General features: G+C 49.5%; 1 protein-coding gene across 1 annotated transcript in view; it reads right to left on the bottom strand.

Moving 5' to 3' along the window:
- Positions 1-18632, bottom strand: part of LOC119168610 (neprilysin-1) — a 638470-nt gene that overhangs the window by 346384 nt on the left and 273454 nt on the right. Inside the window, exon 9 of the mRNA XM_037420008.2 lies at positions 13500-13667. Within this exon, the coding sequence (XP_037275905.2) occupies positions 13500-13667 (168 nt within the window). The remainder of the gene's footprint in view (positions 1-13499; positions 13668-18632) is intronic.

The following is an 18632-nucleotide window of genomic DNA, read 5'->3' as shown; positions in this document are numbered from 1 at the left end:
CGTGTGTCTCAATCAGAGCGCCAACTAATCCAGAAGGAGGTAGAGAAAATGCTCGACGAAGACGTCATAGAGCCTTCAACTAGTCTTTAGGCATCACCTGTTGTGTTTCTTAAAAAGAAAGGCAAGACCTGGTGGTTCGGCGTCGACTATCACGATCTCAATCGAAAAACGAAGAAGGATGTCTATCCTCTACCTCGAATTGATGATGCGCTTGACTGCCTTTATGGTGCCAAGTATTTCTCTTCCCTGGACCTACGATTTGGATATTGGAGAATTTCAGTCGATGAGCGCGACTACGAGAAGACGGCATTCATAACATCTGACGAGCTTTATCAATTTAAAGCCATGCCTTTTAAGTTGTGCAATGAGCCAGGAACTTTTGAACGCATGATGGACTCCCTCCTTCGCGGTTTTTAATGGTCGACGTGCCTCTGCTATCTAGACAATGTCATCGTTTTCTCGCCAACCTTCGAAAGCCATCTTCCACGTCTGTCTGCCATTCTTGACGTTTTTCGCTGTGCTGGCCTCCAGCCTAACGCCTCTAAGGGCATATTTCGGCACCATCAGGTAAATATACTTGGCCACTTTGTTGACGCTGCTGGTGTACAACCCGACCCAGATAAAGTCCACGTGGTGCGCGAGCTTCCGGTCCCACGTTTCACGCAAGACGTCCGCAGCTTTTTGGGACTCTGTTCGTATTTCTGCCGTTCTGTCAGCAACTTCGCGGAAATTGCACGGCCCCTCACGGATCTCCTCAAAAAGAACGTGCTTTTTTCTTGGCGTGAAGACCAAGAACATTCCTTTGCGTCGTTGATTTCTGCGCTCACATTTTCACCTGTGTTGGCTGATTATGACCCAGGCGCTTGAACTGAGCTACGCACCGACGCAAGTGGCCATAGCAAAGGGGCAATACTCGCACAAATGCGGAACGGCACAAACTGTGCCAGAGCGTACGCCAGCCACCTACTTTCTCAGGCGGAAAAGAACAATTCAATTACTGAGCGAGAGTGCCTGGTTCTCATCTGGGCTATCGCAAAATTTCGTCCGTACCTATATGGACGCACGTTCGCAGTCATAACAGACCACCATGCGCTCTGCTGGCTGTTAACCCTTAAGGATCCTACAGGAAGACCAGGGCGATGGGCTTTGCGATTGCAGAAGTACACGTTTTCTGTAGTGCACAAGTCTGGCAAGCTTCACAGCGATTCCGACTGCTCCTCTCGACACCCTGTTAATCCGACTGAATCCTCTGATTTAGAAGCTGATGCCAACATCCTAGCCATAACAGTTTTTTTCGCAAACAACCGATGAACTACGCCGAGATCCATCGCTGCTATTGATGATTGACCGTCTTCAATTCGGCCATAAAGACTCTTCACTGAGCCTATTTTTTCTTCAAGACAACGCTTTGTACCGCCGCAACTTAAAGCCCGATGACGCGGAACTTTTGCTCGTCGTCCCACATCGTCTACGCAAGGACATCTTGCAAAAACTTCACAACGCCCCAACAGCCGGACATTTAGGTGTCTCCAGAACCTATGATCGCGTCCACCGACGGGTATTCTGGAAGGGCCTTTATCGTTTCGTTCACGGCTACGCTGCAGCGTGCGACCTGTGCCAGCGTCGGAAGAAGCCTACGTCTCTCCCTGCCGGTCACCTTCAACCTATTGAAGTCCCAGCCAAGCCATTTCATCGTGTGGGATTGGATTTGTTAGGTCTCTTCCCAACATCGGCAACGGGAAACAAATGGATAGCAGTAGCTACGGCTTACGCCACTGGGTATGCAATTACTCGAGCGCTACGGACCAGCTGCGCAACGGACATCACAGATGTCCTACTCTATGACATCATCCTTTAGCATGGCGCTCCTTCTCACCTACTCACAGACCGTGGCCGCTGCTTCCTGTCTCTTGTGGTTGACGACCCCTTAGATCCTGTGCTACGCGGCACAACTTTACGACTTCTTACCATCCTCAGACCAACGGACTTACTGAGCGCCTCAACCACACACTCATGAACATGCTTGCTATGTTTGTTTCTGACAACCACATTAATTGGGACACTGCCCTTCCGTTCGTAACCTTTGCCTACAACTTGTCTCATCGTGAAACTGCCGGCTACTCATCATTTTATCTTCTCTTTGGTCGTGATCCCTTACTACCTTTCGATACCCTGCCTGCGCATGACCTTCCGTTCACCACTTCGTACGCACAAGATTCCATCTGTCGTGCTCTTATAGCACGTACAGTAGCCCGCAACAGGTTCTCATCGTCCCAGAAAGCACAAACGTCGCTTTGCGACAGCCGACATATGGATGTCGATTTTTCTATGGGCTTTCTCGTGCTACTGCGGCTGCCATCCAGTCATGTGGGCCTGTGCGAGAAACTTTTATTGCAATACGTTGGGCCTTACCGAATTCGGCGCCAAGTCACACCTGTCACCTATGAAATTTCTCCTACTACGAACCCCACTGTTACATCCAGAAGTGACATTGTGCATGCGTCTTGCCTGAAGCCCTATCACAGTGACCCGTCCGTCTAATAACAGCAGGCACCGGGACGGTGCTTTGCCGCCCAGGGTAATGTCACGGGTATTGAAAGGTACCTCAGGCACCGGTGCAGAAATGACGCAGACGGAATGAAGACGACAACGCTGTGGGGCTGTGTCTGAACTGGCCTCTTGTCCTGCATCCTTGCATAATGTGTGCAGTGTTAGCCCACCCGGCGATCAGGCGATCAAAAGTAGATACGAAACAAAAATCTCCGTTGCTTCCATTAACACGTATCACGTATCCGATAATACAAGTTATAGCCATGGTGAAGCTTATATGTTGATTCGGCAACGCTACAACATCCTTATAGCTCATGCGTAATCGTATATATGACCCGTAGATCATTCACTTTTATTTTTCTGCACGCCGCACATACGCTGAGATGCACCCACTCGCAGATAATCGCGTCAAATGAATTTTAACTTGACTAGAATGTAAGATCGCAAAGTTTCATTGACAATCGGTTACTGCAACCGGCCCACAACGAGTACCAGTGTTTTCGCAAACAGTACGTAGCGTGCTTTTCACATTGCACACACCTCGCACAGTATTGTCAGTTTAACTGTGCATAAAGTTGAACCAATATTGTCGATGCCTTTCAACGCACACTACACGCCACACTCGACGATGCACAATTTTGAAGAAGATGCCGTTGTTCTTTGCACAGGCCGCCACGTGTGTTCGCTTCTCCGAGATAAACAGGCAGCCAGCGTGGCGAATATTTCATCACGCACTTTACCTTACAGCTAAATGTGCTCTGATATACCACAGCTTATGTCACCAATGTTAGATGAAGATTAAGCTTTCAAAGGGAAAAGAAAAACTTGCCCCAAACACCGAGCGACTGCACCGCATTCAGTCACCGGTGGGAGTGTTTTGCCAACCACCGCGCTCCAGCGTACCGTGGTAGAGGTCTATTGCCTCACGCGCTAGCGCATTTTGGACCCTGTAATGAGCTGGGTAAAATGCTGTGGCCGCTCCCCCTTGCAATATCTGTACAATAATAGGATGGCTTCGAGGAATGAGATTTTCCAGGCGCGCGGTGAACCGACGTGCTCCATACTAGTCAGGACGCGCTGGCACGTGCCAGAACGTTCAAGCCTGCGTAATTGGCTGTGTTGCGTGGCTATAAATGCGCGTTCTGTGCTCCACCAAGAGTTCAGCAAGAGCTCGGGACGAGTTACCATGACATCAACTACAGTGAATTCATGGTATTCTTTACTTGAAAGGACATGTTAAGATCGAGCAAAGTATTAGTGATTTACGAAGTTCCACGTCAACCCATGCGCTGCTTGGCATACTACTCGTGGTTCCCTTCAGTGGGAAATGGTGTCTTTTTATCTGCTAACAGCTCGGGTAGGAAGCCATGCATCACGTGTCCTGTGATGTTGAAGGAAGGACACACAGCCTCTCCAGCCCTTTAATAGAGACACAGCGATGACAACCGTTCTTTCAGTGCCACAGCGTGCAGCAGATGAGGTGGTGTCGAATTGTCTGTTGCCTTGCGGTTTGCTGACGATCTTCCTTAATCAACTTTCTTGCGTTACAACCGACTCTCCTCCCTACTATGAACTTCATCTCCAGTGAGCTTCAGAATTGACTCCACTTTCTCTTCTCTCAATCACTTTGCTCAACCCAGGACGTCTGTAACTGTACTAATGAAACTATCGTACACGATCACCAGGCCCTCTTATCGATTCAGCGCTACAATTCTCGGTGTGGAAGAACCGCATTTTGTGCACATGTTATGCTAAAGCTGTACAAACCAGCCTCGAACAGGGCATTCTCGTACTCGCCCTGTTGTCTTGATATTTGTAATGATAACTCAACGCTCTCATGGCAAGCAGGCTGTCGATGTGTTCATCGATGATGAGATCATTTCGGCCAAACCTTCTGGTCAGCACCTTGACATCGATGTTATAGTTCAGTTCTGTTAGGCATATTTCTTCAATAGCTCACTTCACAGCACTGCTCAAGTATGTCTTAAGGTACTTGAACGTTTTTAGACCAATGAGTCTGGGTGTGTTTGGATGATAGGCTTGTAGTGCTCCCAGAGCCCCTGCCACTGACAGTTCTCCCTTCTGAACGACAGCATTTGAGCTGGCGAAAGAATTCACAAACCCGTTGCTCGTTGCCTACTGTGGGCGGTGGGGCTTTGGCCGATGATGTCAGAATAGGCAGCTCCCGCGGAGCTGCTAAATTTGTCACTCGTACCTGTATCCCTCGGCTGGTTGACTTCGACGACAGTAGAAACAACTTAATGACGCGCGTTTATCGTAGATAGACTCGAGCCTCGTGATGGCTCTCCCGATGTTCTCGTTGTAATCCAGAGCGCCCACAATTTCTTCGTCAAACTACTCACTGTCAAGGGCATTGGGATTGGAATGTGTGGAGAGAGCTAAGTCCTGGTATAAAAGTCTTTTGATGAGTTTCTGCAAGCCGGCGTAAGACGGTAAAATGTCTTGAAAGAGGAGTCAGGCCATGGCACCACGATGAGCACCTTGATGTCTGCGTAGGTTGTCCATCCTGACAATTTTATTGTTACGGAGGGTGCCAGTGTTCTCCTGGATGTTCGGTGCCATTAATGTTGAGACGGAGAAGAAAACGGCACCCGCGTTTCTCTGGACGAAAACCTTACTACGTTTATTACGTGCTCACGAGCAGTCCCGCCTTGGACTCACTTCTTCACGTGCTTTGTGTGCGTCATGGCGACTTCCAACAACATTCTCCCGCTGTACATTCAGCACCTTTTCCCCTACGAATGGTAGAGTCGGAAAGAAAATGTATTTAGCTAGCGACTGTAGCCATAACTCTGCGATGTACCAGTCAGCTCGTATATGTGGCTCACACTCCTCTCGTGCTCCACTAATGATTGATTGATTTGTGGAGTTTTAACGTCCCAAAACCACCATTTGATTATAAGAGACGCCGTAGTGGAGGGCTTCGGAAATTTTGACCACCTGGGGTTCTTTAACGTGCACCCAAATCTGAGTACACGGGCCTACAACATTTCCGCCTCCATCGGAAATGCAGCCGCCGTAGCCGGGAATCGAACCCATGACCTGCTGGTCAGCAGCCGAGTACCTTAGCCACTAGATTGCCGCGGCGGGGTCTCGTTCTCAACTAAACGAAGCCAACACGTACCTTTGAAGAATAACAGAGGAATGAGGCCAAAGCTGCAGGAGGAGGAAGATTGAGACAGGAAGATACTGCCGCATGAATTCGCGTGGTTTTCGTGTGGAAGAGGACGAAGAAGTTGGGACTGGGCCGCTTTTGGTTTTTCCTAGCTTGACGAGCAGTTCTGCGGAAGGTTTCCTTGAGTAAGACAAGATTGGTGACAAGATTGGTGGAGCTGCTGGGTACGACAACTGACGACGCACCCCATGCACAAGAGCCCGCCCAGGAGCCGGAACACAAGCCCTGTGCCCGTGGACACGCCAGTTCACAGAACAAGCCGCCGCCAACGAGGCCTACCACCAGAGACACCGGCACAGCTTATCCATAGAGCGACTATGACTTCGCCTCAAGGCGTCATGGAAACTCCTACGTCGTCGGCACCAATTTATTGCACTGTCCAGAACCCGCTGATGCCTAGTCCCTTTCACGGAGAGCTGTTTGAGGATGTGGACGACTGGCTGAGCGAGTTCGAACACGTCGCAGCGATCAACTACTGGGACGAAGCCGCCAAACTCCGCAACGTCTACGCGTGTTTGAAAGACGGCGCCCGAACGTGGTTCATGAACAGAAGTGATGTCTTGACATCCTGGCGCGAGTTCCAGCATCGCCTCTTGGAGACCTACCGGAGCCCCGACCGCCGCGATCGTGCTGAACGTGCATTGCATTCACGCATCCAGATGCCTAATGAGACCGTCACCATGTACGTGGAGGACATGACGCAGCTTTTCAGGCGAGCGGATCCGGCAATGCCAGAAGAAAAAAAGCTACGCTATCTGATGCGAGGCGTGAAGGAGCAGCTTTTTGCTGGTCTAGTGCGGAGTCCTCCGAAGAGTGTAGCAGAATTCCTGACCGAAGCCACTACGATGGAGAGGGTACTTCATCAGCGGTCAGCCCTACTCAACCGGCAAGTGAATTCTGCATCACCTACTGAATTTTCCGCCAGCTTCAGGAGCAACAGCATTGAGTGGATTCGCGAAATCGTCCGCTCCGTCGTCCGCGAGGAAATCGCGAAACTACACGGGGCGAGACAGCCGGAGGTAAGCAGCATCACCAATATTATTCGGGACGAGGTCCAGCAGGTGCTTCACAGCCGTCGCCCTCAACCAACGGTTACAAATCTAGAACCACCTCCTGCGTCCACTGATGTTGGGAACCGCACATATGCCGAAGCTCTGCGCACTTCCATGCCGGTCTCAAGCCCTGCAGTCCCAATCCAGACGATGCCGCCAGTTTCAATTCAATCTGCGCATGCTGGTTTGGACATCGACGGTCGCCGTGCCCCTCCGCGGAAGTCCGATATTTGGCGTACGTCGGATAGAAGACCCCTCTGCTTCCATTGCGGTGAAGCCGGTCACATCTACCGGGAATGTCCATACCGACAACTTGGACTGCGCGGTTTCTCTATTCATTCGCCTCGTCCCCTAGTTGGTCAGAGGCCAAGAGAAATTGAGGACTACCTCGCGCAGCAACGCCTGCCTTTCTCACGGCGTCAATCGCGGTCTCCATCTCCACGACGACCCGCAGCTATTGGACCACGTCTCAGTACGATGGCACGGGGACGTTCCCCAAGCCCTCGTCGGGAAAACTGAAGGCAGCGACCTTCGGGGGCGAGGTCGCTGGGACTAAAAGTGCGGAAGACCTCCTATCGACGCTTCCACAAAACGCTGCAGACATTGAATTGACGTCTGAGTGCAGTGCGAGAGAAATGCCGGATTGTGCGTCTGAACCCAGTGGCCGAGTCTCACTCGACATTCCCGTGCTGATAGACGGTCTTCAGGTTAGCGCATTGGTGGACACAGGTGCAGATTATTCTATTATGAGCGGAAAATTGGCAACCAGTCTTAAGAAAGTGATGACACCTTGGAATGGGACGCGTATTCGCACTGCTGGAGGCCACGTTATTACTCCATTGGGTCGCTGTACCGCAAGAGTGGAAATACGCGAGTCAACGTTTGTGGTAACCTGCCTCGTACTACGCGACTGTTCTCGTCAGCTCATCCTTGGAATGGACTTCCTTCGAGAGAATGGCGCGATCATAAATCTCCGCGAGCGAATGGTGACTTTCTCGACGCAACTTGCAACCGATCGAGGCGCTGATAGCTGTCGTAGACCTGCGCTGCGTGTTGCCGACGAAAGCGTGACGTTGCCTCCCCGAGCGACTGCTTTCGTAGAAGTCACCTGTGAAGACCTCCAAGACGGTGACGTGGTCGCCGAGAGCAACGTATCCCTTTTACTGCTTCAAGGTGTGTGTGCAGTGCGAAGCATTCTGCGTGTGCGTGACGGACGGTCGCAGATACTCGTCACAAATTTTAACTTCGAGCACCGACATCTTTTCCGCGGCACCACCGTGGCCTTCGGAGACCGTGTAGCGGATGTCACCGAGTGCTTCGCATCCGAGGAAATGGTTGATGGAGATAAGTTTCTGGACCACATCGACGTCAGTTCGAAGCTTTCGGACGAGAAGAAGGCCGCACTGCATACCCTGCTGAAGGAATTTAAATCTTGCTTCGCCTCTTCATCTAGAGTCGGTCAAACACCCCTCATAAAGCACCGAATTATTACCGACGATGATGTTCGCCCAATCCGCCAGCAACCTTACCGTGTTTCGGCTAAAGAACGCGAGACTATACAGACGCAGGTAAAGGAGATGCTTGACGACGGGGTGATACAACCGTCGAGCAGCCCGTGGTCCTCGCCAGTCGTTCTAGTAAAGAAGAAAGACGGAACGCTGCGATTCTGTGTTGACTACAGGAAACTCAATAGCGTCACAAAAAAAGACGTCTACCCGCTCCCACGGGTTGATGATTCTCTCGACAGGCTACGACACGCGAAGTATTTTTCATCGATAGATTTGAAGAGCGGCTATTGGCAGATAGAGGTCGATGAGCGAGACAGAGAGAAGACAGCGTTTGTAACTCCCGATGGGCTTTATGAATTCAGAGTTCTTCCTTTCGGCCTCTGTTCGGCTCCCGCAACATTCCAGCGAATGATGGATACCGTTCTCGCTGGCTTGAAGTGGCAAAGCTGCCTTGTATACCTTGATGATGTGGTCATCTTTGCCGAGAGTTTCGAAGAACATCTGAAGCGTCTAAGAATGGTTCTGGAAGCTATTCGTTCGGCCGAACTCACGCTAAAACCCCAGAAGTGCCATTTCGGCTACGATGAGCTGAAATTTTTGGGACATGTTGTGAGTGCGGATGAAGTGCGGCCTGACCCAGAAAAAACTGCAGCAGTCGCCACCTTTCCTGTGCCGTCAGACAAAAAAGCGGTGCGGCGTTTTCTCGGCTTGTGTGCTTATTATCGCCGATTCATTACCAACTTCTCGACGATAGCCGAACCGCTCACGCGACTCACCCGAGATGATGTACCGTTTGCCTGGACTACAGAGCAAGAAGCAGCTTTCACAGAGTTACGGCAGCGAATGCAAGAGGCACCTGTTCTTGCGCATTTTGATGAGGACGCTGATACCGAAGTTCACACGGATGCAAGCAACGTCGGACTTGGCGCTGTCCTTGTACAACGGCACAACGGCGTAGAACATGTCATAGCTTACGCCAGTCGTACTCTCTCTCGAGCCGAGGCCAACTACTCCACTTCAGAGAAGGAATGCCTCGCAGTCGTGTGGGCAACGGCAAAGTTTCGACCTTACCTCTACGGCCGTTCCTTCAAGGTGGTGACCGATCACCATTCGCTGTGTTGGCTGGCCAATCTCCGTGATCCGTCTGGTCGTCTCGCTCGGTGGAGTTTACGCTTACAAGAGTTCGACATCATGATTGTGTATAGGTCTGGGCGCAAGCACGAAGATGCCGACGCACTTTCTCGAGCACCCGTGGGACATCCTGATATGGACTCGGAATATGCTGATGGTTTTCTCGGAGCCCTCAGTGATTCTGACTTTATGTCTAGACAGAGAGCCGATCAGGAATTGCGCCCTATTATTGATTCCTTAGAAGGCCGAAATTCTCACACTCCTCGGCGCATCGCTCGCGAATTGTCATCCTTTTGTCTAAGGAGGGGCATTCTTTACAAGAAAAATGCTCGAGGTAGCAACAAAGCCTTCCTCCTCGTTGTACCAGCCGACATGCGGGATGACATTCTACTCGCGTGCCACGACGAGCCCACGTCGGGACACTTGGGCTACTCGCGGACTCTCGCCAGAGTGCGCCAGCAGTACTATTGGCCACGACTTTCGACCAGTGTACACCGCTACGTGCAAGGCTGCCGCGAGTGCCAGCGTCGCAAGACGCCACCCGTGAAACCTGCGGGCCTTCTCCACCCTATTACACCACCACGGACACCTTTCGACCTCGTGGGAATGGACCTTCTAGGACCCTTCCCTTTGTCGGCCACTGGTAACAAATGGATTATAGTGGCAACCGATTACTTGACCCGGTATGCTGAGACAAAGGCATTACCCCGCGGCACGGCGTCTGAAGTGGCGAAGTTCTTCGTGCAGCACATCGTCCTCCGGCACGGCGCGCCGTCATGTGTGATTACGGATAGAGGAACATCATTTACGGCACAAATGCTAGAGGACATTTTCAGACTGAGCTGCACGAGTCACCGAAAAACAACGGCTTACCACCCACAAAGTAATGGACTGACGGAAAGGCTCAACAAGACCATAGCGGACATGCTGTCAATGTACGTGGACGTGCAGCACAAAACCTGGGACGATATCCTCCCATACGTCACGTTCGCATACAATACGGCAATGCAGGAAACAACCCGATTTTCACCTTTCCACCTTGTTTATGGACGCAACGTACAAACGATGCTTGACGCTATGCTGCCGTACGATAATAGCGATGCTCTTTCTCCAGAAGCCGAGCAATACACGCAGTACGCCGAAGAGGCTCGTCAACTGGCTCGCGTGAACATCGGTCACCAACAAGACGCAGATGCACGACGTTACAACCTTCGCCGTCGAAACGTCGCATACCACCCGGGTGAACGAGTGTGGGTGTGGACTCCTGTCCGACGACCAGGCTTGTCTGAAAAGCTTCTGAGCCGTTATTTCGGACCATACAAGGTTATCCGACGTGTGAGTGACCTTACATACGAAGTACTTCCGGACGGCACAGTGTCGTCACGTCGACAACATCGGCCCGAAACTGTGCATGTCGTACGACTCAAGCCGTACTACACACAATAGTCTCTGTGCTTGCGAGTTACTTCGCAAACGTGACAGTGATCTCATGTGGTGTTTTTTTTTCTTCTTGACTCTCCCACTGGTGCTGTTGTGTTCGCGCATGGTCCAAGTGCTTGTGCGCCCTCTTTGTTTTCCCTGGCACTCACTTTGTGATTCTCTGCGTCAACGCGTGTTCTAATTATGGGTTTTTTTTTCTTCTTCTTTTATTTAGAAGCATCGAGTCGATGCTTTTTAAAAGGGGGGACTAATGCCGCATGAATTCGCGTGGTTTTCGTGTGGAAGAGGACGAAGAAGTTGGGACTGGGCCGCTTTTGGTTTTTCCTAGCTTGACGAGCAGTTCTGCGGAAGGTTTCCTTGAGTAAGACAAGATTGGTGACAATACTATCGTGAAAAATACGACATAGAATAAGCGAGTGCGTGGCTAAGAGCCTGCAACCCTGCGTTGGTTGATTCGCAGTGGTTGGTGTCAGAAACAAAGAAAAAAGGGCGGCGCTCTTCTGCTTGCTGTTGAACCTCCCGCTTCAATATCGTTGCTGCGAATCGCTGCTTAAAGCGTGTCAGTGGCCGCTATCGGTGAAATGACCTCACATCAACGCACACAGCTACTACCAACGAGGCTTTGCAGCTACCAAAATATCGGCGGTGGCGTAGCCTGTCGTGATACACAAGCTATATTTTTATTATATCTAGGTGGTGTTCACTGAGCATTTTGATACGCATGTTTCACTTAGTCTTTTTTGGTGCATTTCCTTTTTGTGTTATCTTAATTTGCAAGTCGCCACCGGCATGCGATAAGCTGCCGCTTCACAGCAGGGATCATGTGGGAGTGCCATCAGTCAGTTGAACAGCACCCTCTTTTCACATCCAGTTCAACCGGTTTCAGCAGTGCCACCCACGTGTCACGTTATCTCAATTTTGAGGCTATTTCACACGCCTTCGCGCGTTCCAGCTCACATTGTTACGCGTTCGTGACGTCGATGAATGAAGCAGATTGTAGATAGAACATGAGATTGTTTACTCAGCCATACTTATGGCCCGGAAACAGATCAAAGGTCTGATTAGAGCAGTGCACACTGACACTGATAGCGGCCCCGCCACGGTGGTCTACTGGCTAAGGTACTCGGCTGCTGACCCGCAGGTCGCAGAATTGAATCCCGGCTACGGCAGTTGCATTTCGATGGAGGCAGAAATGCTGTTAGCCCGTGTGGTCAAACTTGGGTGCACGTTGAAAACCTCAGGTGGTCGATATTGCCGGAGCCTTCCACTACGGCGTCTCTCATAATCATATGGTGGTTTTGGGACGTTAAACCCCACATATCAATCAATGGCACTAATAGCGGAGAACAGAGCATCGGCTACCGATCAAATAACAAGTGGTGATGCTTGCCGGTACTTTTACACGGGCTATCAAATATTCTAGCCTTATCGCTAGCGACCACGTAGGTTCCAGAAGAATAATTGATGTTCGCAAAGTGGGCGGAATCTTAACGAAGTGATCTACGAAAGTCCCGAAACTTCCCGAACATGGCAGGCGTGGTTTGCACTGAGAATTACGTACAGTGTGACAAAGTGATAACTAAACTGGAAGAATGAACGTGTGAATACTGCTCATGATGGTACACCAAGCGTGATGGCCTGTGCACCATCTTTCTCTATCCACAGGGGAGTAGCACTGCGCATCCGCAGCTTGTCCGAAGGATACGCCCTAGCTGTTCTTTCTCGGTGGCTACCCTTCTCATAATGCTTCCTCATCCAATCTTCTCTTCTGACCTTCTTTGCTATTGCAATGCATACTCTGGAGTGCTTGGCGTTTCCTCACTTTTATCCTCCCCTGTACAGATCCTTTCTTCGCTCACAACACAACGGACGACGCAAAACCGAGAATGGCGGGTGCGTATTTTGAGCTGGGCTGTAAGTTTAAACAGGCATTTGTCGCAATTTCTCACAGCATTGTTGTTTCTAAAATGATTTTGTTATCCTTCAGATATGTGCGAATGATAGCACACGTCATATCCCGAGCCTACTTAGTGTTACCTCTGAGCAACATGATTTTGATAGTGGCGGCCAATTATCAAGGTGTGGTATAACAACGTGAAGCTTGTTTTGTGTTTGTCCGTCCCCCGTTTCCTGACAGTAATCTCTGAGCTTTCGTTTGAGAGAGGGTTTCAGGTCAAGCGCTGGGGTAGATGTAGGTGTAGTGGCAGTGCTTTTGTGGACTGATGCGGCAAGCTGGTCTGCCTTCACGTTGCCTTAGATCTCGTTTCACCCTGGCACCCGGCTCACTACAACATGTTGTTCCAGTGTGTAGATTCTGCATAATAGTGAGTAAGTGAGACGAAGGTGGAGTTTTTGTTTTTTGAGTTTGCGAAGCTTTTGCCACACTGAGAAAGACCATGTAAGTTGCTGCTTTTTGTAGTTGTAATTGTTTGATAAGTTTAGCAGCCACTAGTATCGCGTAATCATTCACTGTGAAGATGCTTGAATCTAGATGTAGAAGGCCAGGCTTGCCCAACAGTACAGACGCACACATTTTTCTGACGTCGCAACGACTCGGAGAAACGACTCAGTGGTTTCGATGCGTAGCAGCGTTCACAGTCGTAACATGATTCATTTACTCACCTCCGCAAGCTGCTGCTCGAGATCTACGATCTCCGCTGCGAGAGCCGCAGAGTCGTTGCGCTCGTTGAGAAAGTTCAGCCCATCGGTGATGAGCTGTCGGTAACCGGCCAGGTCATACGACACATCGAAGTACCGGTGCCGCGTCAGTGACAATTCCGGCTCATCGATCTACATGGGTTGAAAATATACAAAATAAGATATTGTCAATGGGCAGCAGCGGCAAGTGTGACTGCTATTGAGGGAAGTGGCTGCTGCATTTAGCATCAGTAGTCTGTTACAAGCACTCATCATACGAAATCTAACCCGTACGAAATTCGCGACGTGAAAAGAAACTGGGCAGATTGAACAACGTTCTCAAAAGCCCTTGAGCCTGTTAAGAGATCTTTCACTGAGCCTTTGCGATGAGCAAGAAACGTGAAATCACCCACTTGTTACTCCACTATCTGTGACGCTTCGTGTGGTTTAACTCTTTTTCAAAGCAATATTACTTGTGCTCACGTTGTTGCGAAGACGTTTTGAGCACCAGCAATGCTGTGTGGTGGAATACCTGACTGCGACGCCGAGGTGCTACATTCAATTCCCACTGCAAGCCTGTTACAACATTTCAATGATCTCGCAGTCACCTGCCTTCGAGTGGGCTTGGGCCAAATGCCAGTGCCGCCGTTATTCTGGCCCAAAACAAGATCAGCTGTTTCCTGCGCACCACCTGGGACTAAATTCACTCTTACACAATGCGACCATGAATGTTTTTAAAATTTCTGGAAATAGCGCATTCCATCAAGTGACACAACTACCACTTTTTTATATACATACATACTCTGAACTCCATCATTGAAACGGTAACTATTAACTTTTTGTTCATTATTCTTGTCAATGTCCTTTTGGTTGCCGAAAAGGGTTTCCGCTTCCAGAGAGAATACGTTCACTGCATGTCATGAAACGTTTATGAAAGGTCTGCATTTTCTCAAAAAAGAAACGTCACAACTTTGCTGCAAAGGCGAAGCAATTTACGCGATAGCAACAAATTGGAAGGTCACGCGCAGAATAGCAAGAATCTAAACGTGCCCAGCGTTCTCACTTACAAATGACGCACGAAACCTGCTTACAGGTACAGGTGAACGCGAATAAGTTTTTCAGTCGATACTTCTAAAAAGCGCACCTTTTTCGCAAACGGATACTGTGGGACGATTTCAGTGACTTTTCTGCGCCCGGTAACTACAACAAAATCGTTCCAGCGAAAGCCCAATAATAGCCAAGACGTACGATCCTCCCCGCCGCGAGATAAGGACGCCCGAGAACATTCACTGCCCTTCTCTTCTAGTGCCAAAGTACGCGTGGAAGATGAGAGCACATGCCCCAGCGTCGTCACATAATGGCGACGCGAGCGCATTGCGCCATCTTTCTGATAATGCTAAAACACGATAAATCTCCCCACGGCCTCTGAGATGACAGGCGCGCAGCGTGTTTCTCTCCGGCTGTCCCAATCGCCACACTCCCCAGCGAAACAAACGAGTATCACCTCACGCACCCGGCTACCATGAGAGGGCACATTGAGTGAGAGTTCCGAGTTCAGTTCAGACTGGCACAGTGGATGAACGTGTTTTGCGAGGGCTCCCAATCGACTGCAGAGATAGTGTTTTTGCATGTTTAGAGCTTCGTTTTTTAATATGGCAGCAGTGTAAACCTTTATAGCAGTTGTTACATTGTACCGCTATCGAGGGGTCAGTCACCTTGTATTTATTGTTTGTGTGTGTGTTTTTTTCGTCCTGCAACTCCGTGGTGGGGTGCACGTACACCAAACATGAAAAATTGTGTAGCAGAGCTAAGACTTTTTTGCTTAGGGCACGTTTCGTCGTACGCCGCGTTTTGTAATGATCAAAGTGGACAATTCAGGAGGACAATTAGTGTCAAAAAGTCATGGTTAAGAGGGCTGTAAAATGCTCGGGATGCGGGTTGGGATTGAAAGTGGAGGCTAGTGTGTACGCGAATGTAAATGAGGTTGACGCCAAGTGTAGGCAATGCGAGGTTGAGAAAAAAATTACGAAGGCGTTCATATAGAATAAGTAAACGTTTACTGCGCGTGCTCAGAATGTTCCGTGCGTATGCGGTATATATGAAACAGTACATCTCGCCAAAATAAAACATCTGAGTCGGGCAGTGAGCCTTGCCCAGATCGAACTGCTCATGACAATCACCGAGCTTGAGACTGCGTTGGTTACAGTGCAAGAAAAAAACGAGGGCTATGGGAGTAAGGCTCAGGTAAGCCGAGGATGTACTAGCGAAGGTGAAGACAAAGCAAGAAAAAACGAGAACTATGGGAAAAAAACTCAGGACAGCTGAAGATTCAATAACGAAGGTGAACAAAAGATCGGCCGATGTAGAGAACGGTAGGGCCCCGGCACCCAGAACGGCGCAGAAGAAGGAGAAATCAGGTTCAGAAAAAAATGGGTTCAACCAGTTCAGTGGTCACTAGAACAAGCTTCAGTGAAGTAGTGGTGAAGGTGGGAGAGTATGAAGCAGCTGGCGGTGTAAGCACAAGTAACCTCCAGGTGCGGGAGACCCTAGCAGAAAACTGCGAACACGTAATAGTCGTCGGGGACTCTAATTTAAATTTATGTGCACAAGCAGTCAATTAGAGGGCAGGAGGCAGCAAGGGTCATTCACAGGGCACAAACTGGAAGCAGTCATGAGGCAAGCGAGCGCAAAAAAACACCATAAAATGAAGGTAATGAACGAAACCTTGTGGTGATTGCTGGTGGTCTAAACGATGTCTTGAGTGATGAATCGGCAGGATTAGCGACCATACTGGCCAAAGGAATCGCTGACATGCGCGCCATTTCACCGCAGGTACAGGTAGTGATATGCATGGTACCGGATATCGGTGTTTGACGGCAACCTGCAAAGAGCGGTTGTCGACGCAAACAAAAAATATGGCAGATGAGTCGAGAGATAAGCTTTGAGGTAGATTAAATTAACAGATAGGTACATAGGTGGGCTGGTTTTTCTACGAGGCCGAATTCACTTCGATAGGAGGCTAGGTTATGAGGTGGGTTGGGGATTTGCAGGATGAGCAGCAGCTTTTTTGGGAGGCACATGAGTCGTCCGGGGTCTAGGATAGCTAGTAACGATGGAAGACTAGGGGGACTCGTTGACAGATGGTGTAAACAGATACGATTCCAAAGTGGCACCAATATCTAAGTTTCGTAGAGTCCGGGGCAGAGATCGACGTAGCCACTAGAGCTGAGCAAATTGAGACGTAGGGTATATTACCATGTAGGGTGGCAGGAATAGGATGAAGTGGAGAGAGTTAGAAGAACAGCTAAGAGAGGAGAAGCTGCTGGTATGTGGGCTTGTAGAAACACATCTTAGAACATGGAACAACCACCTAGCAATCCGGACTACGCATGGTAATATTGTAATAAAACAGATAACAGCTGAGAGGCGGTGGTATTGGGGCATTTATTTATAAATGTACAGACTGGCAAAGGGTCAAGCAGTAGTGCAGGGAACATTTATGGCTAAAAATAAAAAGGCACGAGAGACGATGCTCCTAAGTTTAGTATATTTGTGGACAGGAGCGAAAGCCAGAGAGGTAAATCAAGAAATGGTGCATTGCATAGGAAATCACTTGAAGAATTAGGAGAAGACTGTGAGGTATTTATAATAGGGTATATAGATGCACGCAGTGAATATATCTATGAATATACTGACCCAAAGGCCAGAATGTTATTGAATATGTGTAAAAGCATGATTTATTCATTTGAAACAGTACCTAGAAGTGCGAAGGTCAGATAAGATGGGAGGTTGGAAGGCTGCAATCGACAATATATTGTCACGTTTAGTAATGTGTTTATTACGTTGCGGCGTACGGTAGACTTTAAGTGGTCCTGCACCGGAGGCCTATCTCGCTAGCCGAACGTCCTCTTCTCTATACTGCCTGTTCCCCGCTACCCCGTAGCTCATACCTAAATCACATATGCGTAACATTTCCCTCCGCGCGGACGAAGCCCACCGGGTGGGTTAAAGAGTGTCTCTGGGAATATAGTGCTTGAATCGTGCTATATGGACAAGTTCAGTCTTTGGAGATCGTCGACCATTTGAATGAAGACGTGCTACGCAGTAAGTTACATCGCTTTTGTGGTGTAGAACAACATGCGGTCCCGCGTAGTGTGCCAGCAATTTTTCACACAACCCACGTTTCCTATTTGGCGCCCATAGCAACACGTGGTTTCCGCGATTATACGTCACGTGTTGACGTTGACGGTCAAAACGTATCTTCGAGCGATCTTGTGAAGCGAGGGGTTGCAGGTAAGCAAGACGTCTGGCTTCTTCTGCACGGCAGGCGATCTCGGATATACCGGAATCATGGTGGTTCATTAACGGGAAGATGGTATCTAGGGTATGACGAGGTGGCCGAGCATACAGAAGAAAAACGGACTGTAGCTGGTAGTCTCGTGCTGTGCGGTGTTAAATGCGTAAGTGATGAAAGGTAGCACGCCATACCATTTCTTGTGATCTGCTGCAACATACATAGAAAGCATGTTCGTGAGAGTTCTGTTAGCTCGTTTTGTCAGGCCATTTGTTTGGGGATGATATGGCGCAGAGTGCCGAAAGCTTGAAGCACATAGACGAAGCATCTCTTCCACCACGTCTGCAGTGAATTGTCCCCCACGATCACTGATAACAATCTCAGAAGGTCCACGTCGTAAAACCACAAAACGCGGCATGAATAAACACACGTTAGCTGCAGTTGCCGATGGTATTCCAACTTGCTCGAATAGAGTGCTAGGGGGTGGAATAGGATGTAGTCGCCCTGGAGGAGCACTGGTAGGGCGCTTGTGGTGTTGGCACTCGTTGCAACTAGAGACGTAGTGTTCCGTCTACTGGCGCATTTTCGGCCAGTAAAATCTTTCTTGAAGCCGGCAAAGCGTTTTCGCTGTGTCTAGATGGCTGGACGTTGGGTCATCATGCATAGCCTGCAAGAAGGAAACGCGAAGGCTCTTCGGAAGCACGAGAAGATATCGTAAGCCGGTCGTAGCATAGTTCTTTTTGTACACAAGCCCGTCGCGCATGCAGAAGCGAGTCGCCGATGGTCTTGACTCGGTAGGAAGGATCTCCTGTATGGTGTAGTCC

This window comes from Rhipicephalus microplus, chromosome 3 (genome assembly GCF_043290135.1).
Source record: "Rhipicephalus microplus isolate Deutch F79 chromosome 3, USDA_Rmic, whole genome shotgun sequence".
NCBI classification, from domain to species: domain Eukaryota; kingdom Metazoa; phylum Arthropoda; class Arachnida; order Ixodida; family Ixodidae; genus Rhipicephalus; species Rhipicephalus microplus.
The sequence above is the reverse complement of the archived record's forward strand: the minus strand, read 5'-3'. Positions and strand labels throughout refer to the sequence as shown.